The sequence below is a fragment of the Sus scrofa genome, chromosome 15 (assembly GCF_054392235.1).
Source record: "Sus scrofa isolate SSC_HxYL_T2T_F1_AM1 chromosome 15, Sscrofa_HxYL_maternal_Yorkshire_Landrace_v2.0, whole genome shotgun sequence".
Classification (NCBI taxonomy): domain Eukaryota; kingdom Metazoa; phylum Chordata; class Mammalia; order Artiodactyla; family Suidae; genus Sus; species Sus scrofa.
Genome location: NC_139397.1, coordinates 107,952,875 through 107,958,874, shown reverse-complemented (window position 1 = coordinate 107,958,874; position 6,000 = coordinate 107,952,875). Strand labels below are relative to the sequence as shown.

At 34.5% G+C, this 6,000-nt stretch overlaps 1 protein-coding gene across 3 annotated transcripts in view; it reads right to left on the bottom strand.

Annotated features, from left to right (window-relative positions):
• Window positions 1-2,287: 2,287 nt before the first annotated feature.
• COL3A1 (collagen type III alpha 1 chain) overlaps window positions 2,288-6,000 on the bottom strand; it is a 528,757-nt gene continuing 525,044 nt past the window's right edge. For 2 of the 3 annotated variants that reach the window (XM_084997936.1, XM_084997937.1), the window contains exons 48-51: window positions 5,257-5,551; window positions 4,025-4,212; window positions 3,443-3,685; window positions 2,288-2,704 (exon numbers count right to left, since the gene is read on the bottom strand). In XM_084997936.1, the coding sequence (XP_084854062.1) occupies window positions 2,558-2,704; window positions 3,443-3,685; window positions 4,025-4,212; window positions 5,257-5,551 (873 nt within the window). In that variant the 3' untranslated portion in view covers window positions 2,288-2,557. The remainder of the gene's footprint in view (window positions 2,705-3,442; window positions 3,686-4,024; window positions 4,213-5,256; window positions 5,552-6,000) is intronic. The other variant, NM_001243297.1, reaches the window with a different exon arrangement.

The window sequence follows — 6,000 nt, the reverse complement described above, 5'->3', positions numbered from 1 at the left end:
TTCAGAGAAAGCTATAGAACCCAGGTTCATAAAATGAAGAGATCTGAAGAGACTGCTGACATTCAGAGCCATCTTCAAAATCATACCCCAGAAGCAGACCTGTTGAAAACAAAGGATTGGACACTGGATGACATTTATGGTATTCCCGGCCAAATTTCTTTAGAAATCTGGCTATTTTTGCCCTGACTACCTACCACTGTGACCACTACCATTATCCTTACTTCTTTGCATCACTGTCGAAGTAGGCAGAATAGTATCTCCAAAATATATCCACATCCTAAGCCCTGGATCCTGGGAATATGTTATTTTAGATGGCAAAGCAAGGAGGAATTAAGGTTTCAGATGGAATTAAGTTTGCTAATCAACTAACCTTAAAATGGGGAGATTATTCTGAATTATTTACTTGGGACTGATGTCTTTAAAAGAGTCCCTATAAATGAAAAATGATGCAAGACAGCCAATGTCAGAGTGATACCATGTGAGAAAGAATTAACCAAATATTGCTAGCTCTGAATATGTCTAAAACAAAGTTCCAAGGAATTTAATCTTTAATGCCTGGTGTAAATAGTCTCAGTAAATATAGATAGATAGATAGATAGATAAATAGATAGATAGATATTTCTAAAAAGATGCATGAGAAACTGCTAACATTGCTTGCCTCTACCTTGGAGGATAAGTGTATTAAAGTCTTGACATTTGACTGATGGGGTTTTCATTTTTGAAAGTATTATACTGTTATTTTTTATTATTTTTTTATTTTTTATTTTTTTTGTCTTTTTGCTATTTCTTTGGGCCACTCCCGCGGCATATGGAGGTTCCCAGGCTAGGGGTCCAATCGGAGCTGTAGCCCCCCAGCCTACCCCAAAGCCACAGCAACGCGGGATCCAAGCCGCGTCTGCAACCTACACCACAGCTCACGGCAACGCCGGATCGTTAACCCACTGAGCAAGGGCAGGGACCGAACCCGCAACCTCATGGTTCCTAGTCGGATTCGTTAACCACTGCGCCACGATGGGAACTCCCTACTGTTATTTTTTAAAGTATTATTATTATTACTAAACATGTAGAGCAAGTACTTTTCAAATTATAAAGTCAGATACACAAGACAATACTACTTTAATTTAGTAACTAAGAGATTTATAACTTGTTGGTGGCAAACGGGCTGATCCAAGAGGGCAATGAAATGGTGGGTAGCGGTGGTAGATAAAGCCTAAGCTTGCAATTATTCTTAATATTAATGTCTGTTTTGCTAAACCCTGCTTATTTCCTTTTTTATTTATTTATTTTTATTATAATTACTGGAAATTTCCTCCCTGATTACTCCCACTTTGGGAATAATAATAGTAACACAATTTATTATGTTACTATTTCCAGGGGTTGTGCCAAATAGAAGCCTTCAGTTTTCAAAATGTCCCGAGGGGTTCTGCTAAATATGATCTAAAAACCTGCAAGATTTCCCACTGAGTATTAACTCTGAACATGAGCATGAGTTACATTATTGAGCTAGAGAGCTCAATAATGTAAGCTCAACATGCTTTTTTCAAGAAAAATCACTAAAGTTCCTGAGTGTAAACATGCATTTTTTAAAAATCTATGAAAAGTTGACAAAAACCAGGAATGTTTTCTTATGACATTTTATTATGGGTGTCTGTAAGAAAAAAAGATCAACAACCACATACAAGCTTACAAAGTTTAATTTTAACACATTCTCTGTGTTACTGTGACAAAAGCAGCCCCATGATTGTTTTTTGTTGTTGACTTTTACAGGATATAGGGTGAGAGTCCTCTGCAGTGACACACCAATAAATCTTTTTTGACAGGAGACATGTACAGATGGTGTGCATCAAAGTTTTGAATGCAAGGCAACAATTCTGACTTAGAGTTTTAAAAGTGAAAGTACATTAGCACCATAACATGTTTTTAAAGCCTTGCCAAAGTCTTGACCAGCAATGACAAGAAAAAAGTAAAGCACCTTTAAAAGCAGTTGATTTTCAAGATTAAAATAATTACGGCTTTTAAAATATTTCTTTAAATTCTTGCACTACACTCTACTTTTTAAACCAATATTTTAGAAAATTAATCAGGGAAATGTATAAGTTTTGGCATTTTATAGAAATGTTTTTCATCTTCTGGGACTTTTGTGTTTCTGACCAGGTTGAGGTAGTTGAAACAGGGAGGTCTTTTTGAATTGCGTGTTTGACTATTTCAGAAAGAATGGTTATCTTTTAACGATAAACATAGTCATTGCTTTGCAAATGGGCTAGGATTCAAAGAATGTAACGCAGTGTAATTGGAAGAGTGTTGAAGTTTATTTATTATAGCACCATTGAGACATTTGAAATTGGAACTGGTAAAAAAATAGAACAAAAAGCATTCGAACTGTATTTGGTGTGACAGAAAAAAGTATCCTTTTTAGGTCAAATTATCCTTTTTCCAAAAATTTTGGAAATAAATAACTGGAATTTAGTTGGTCACTTGTACTGGTTGACAAGATGAGAACAAAAGGAACACATATGGAGTGTGAAATCTTTTGCTGGGAATTCAGATAGAGTTTGGTTTATAAAAAGCAAACAGGGCCAATGTCCGCACCAAATTCTTGATCAGGACCACCAATATCATAGGGTGCAATATCTACAATAGGTAGTCTCACAGCCTTGCGTGTTCGATATTCGAAGACTGTCTTGCCCCATTCCCCAGTGTGTTTCTGTAAAAAAGAGCAAAAAAAAAAAAAAAAATGTCAGTGGTAATGACATTATAGTTACTCAGATACTTTCTCTGATTGAGGAAGTTAAAAAAAATTGCTTGAAGGCAGTTGCCAACTTGCCATGTTATTTTCTGTACCTATGAGACCTGTTTCAGTTCAAAGTTATAATCCTCTCAGATGATACACCATATTGTTAATGGATTCAGGGTAAACCCAGTTGGGAGATTGCCATAGGCTAATCTATTCCAAGATATCTTGGTTCTGGTCATTGTTACAAGGAATAGAGCTGGTTTACTAAGTAGATAGGTCTCTCACATTGGAATTTGCTAATCTTAGAGCTGAATTCTCCTTCTGTTCATAACTAATAGTAACAAAAGATTGACTTAAAGTTAACCTTTAAAATAACTTTCAAAAAGAAAGATTTTATATTGAGTTCATATGATGGCTAATATGTAGAATTAATAGTAACCATCTAAATTATCTGATAAAGTTTATATCATGGATTTAAATTTCCTTTGCTTTCACATCAACTGGTTTTCACCTGGAGGCTGAGAAAACATGTTCATTTTTTGTGGCATTTAACCTTCTTTGGAATGAATCAGTAGATTTAGTATAACTCATGCCAGATGCCATCTTTTGTTCACCCTCATTATTTTCATATATTTTTCAAAATAGGGTGATTAAATGAGAAGTGCTGAGCTCATTATAATACATGCTTATAAAAATGCTGTTACTTACAGTGCAACCATCCTCCAGAACGGTGTATGTGAATTTGCTATTTCCTTCAGCCTTGAATTCACCTTCATTTGATCCCATCAGCCTCAAGGCTTTCTTTACATTCCCACTGGCATGTTCCATGTACGCAATGCTATTCTTGCAGTGATATGTGATGTTCTGGGAAGCTCGGCTAGAGAGAAGTCGAAGGAATGCCAACTGGACATCAAGGACATCTTCAGGAAGTTCAGGATTGCCATAGCTAAACTGTGATAGGGAAAAAAATAAAGCTGGTCAAACATTTTAGCTGCAATTATAAGAGAATCATGCAGTGTAGCATGGTCATTGTAATATAAGTTGTTCATATATTTTATGTATTACTAAAGAATGTCTTAAGAAGTGAAAGATGGTTGCAGACAAAGAATAATATAATCTACTTTAGGTCTTAAGAGACAAGTTATAAAAGTAGTTATATACCTGCATATATAAAATCTTTTGCACTTTTCCATTTATTAACTAAACTTTACTTTGTGATGAACAAATGGGAGGGAAAAAAAGTAAGTAGGGATGGCTTAGTTTAAAAAAAAATTGGGTATCCTTTCTTACCTGAAAACCACCATTCATGGATTCTCCAAACCAAACATATTTCTTCTCAGCACCAGAATCTGTCCACCAGTTCTTACGTGGAACAGTAGAAGGACTGGCACTTATGCATGTTTCCCCAGTTTCCATGTTACAAAATACTTTAATAGCATCCATTTTGCAGCCTTGGTTAGGATCAACCCAATATTCTCCTGGATAGTCACAAAAGGATAATGGAAATCAGTTATAAAATTCAGTTATAGGCTTTGGACCAAAACTGTTTATCTTGTAAGACACACGTAATGATGACTGTTCATGTATTTGTGTTTTATGTCATTATATTTTATAGTATAGCATAATAGAGAAGCTTTTAGATTGAAACTATTGAAGTAAAGAAGAGTTAACAGTTAGAAAGCACTGGGGTAAAAAATAAGCATCTTGATATTGAACAAGGAAGGTATACTGAGCCAAGACATTTTGATTGATGTATTTACTGAAATTTCTCTTTTTTTAAATCTCTTTACTGTAGTTTTGCTTAATAATGTAAACTCTTTACCTAATCTCTATTTATGCCAATAAATCTGAAAGCCCCCATGATTGATAATTGTCCCATATTTTAAATAATTTTCAGAAATGAATTCTAACAGTCAATCTTCCAGGTCAAGATATTTGAAAGCTTGAAATAATTTTGCCTTTCATAAAAAATTAACCTAATATATGCAAAACTTTACTCTATTACAATATTAGATTTGATTCTATACAATTTCTGAATTTTAATATTCTGAAATTTTCCATTTAGTTGTTTCTTAATTTGCAAAATTTAGTAACTATATTTATAAAAATTTAGGTTCAATAAATAAATGTTGCAATAATTAAATTGAAAATTATTTCTGATCAAATTATATATATTTGTTATTGAGAACACAGTGGTATATGTTGTTTAGCATTCAAATAATTTTTAATGATATGCAGAAACATGTTAAACTCTGATTGGTATTAAAATTCCTGTAAAACTGTTTTTAAATTTTCCCACATTTGGAATATTTTGAAGTTACATTACATCCTAAGTATACCTGCAAAATTCATGTTTTCTTACAATATTGAGGAGTTTTAATTCAACTAATATTACTAAAGTACCATTTCTGCTATATAATATTTTCTATTCACAATAAAACTTTCCTTTTCCCTAAATTCCAATATTAGGAGCTTTCTCTGTAATCCTGTTGCCATGAGTGTGGAAAGATTCCCCAACATACCGCTCTTGAGCTCAGGATGGCAGAATTTTAGGTCTCTGCAGTTACGAGCAGGGTTTTTACGAGAACCATCGGGACTAATGAGGCTTTCTATTTGTCCGTTGACGGATTTAAGTGAAGTCATAATCTCGTCGGTGTTGATTTTGAAATCCATTGGTTCATCTCCATAATATGGGGCAAAACCACCAGCTTTTTCACCTCCAACACCAGCGATGGCAGCAGCCCCACCACCACAACATGGACCAGGGGCACCAGGGGGTCCAGGAGGGCCTGGTTGTCCTGGATGGCCTGGGGAGCCCTGGGAAGGATAACATACATCATTGAAGTCTGCATGTTTGGTCTTCACTGAAAGAATATGTTGCCAGCCCAAGAAAATGCATTACAAGCAATCAATACATTATGTCATCATAATTATTTCAATAAAAGTTTGAATTGTTTTGTGATCAAATATTAACCCATCTATAAGAACTATAATTCATGCATCATGAAATTTATTGTGTTCCATGATGCAAGAAGATGTGGTGTTGGAACACAAATTTTACTCTATCCTGTTTCCTTCTGTGTAAATGATGTAAATAATTCTAATGCTGACATGACAGAAACCTAGATTCTGATTCCAGATTTGTCATTAACTTTGTGTTTGGAGGCTGACCACTTAATTTATTTGTGTTTTGATTACGTAACATGTGGGGACAATAGTTTTTCTTCCATTTACCCCAAAGGTATGGAATATGAATGTATTAGGAA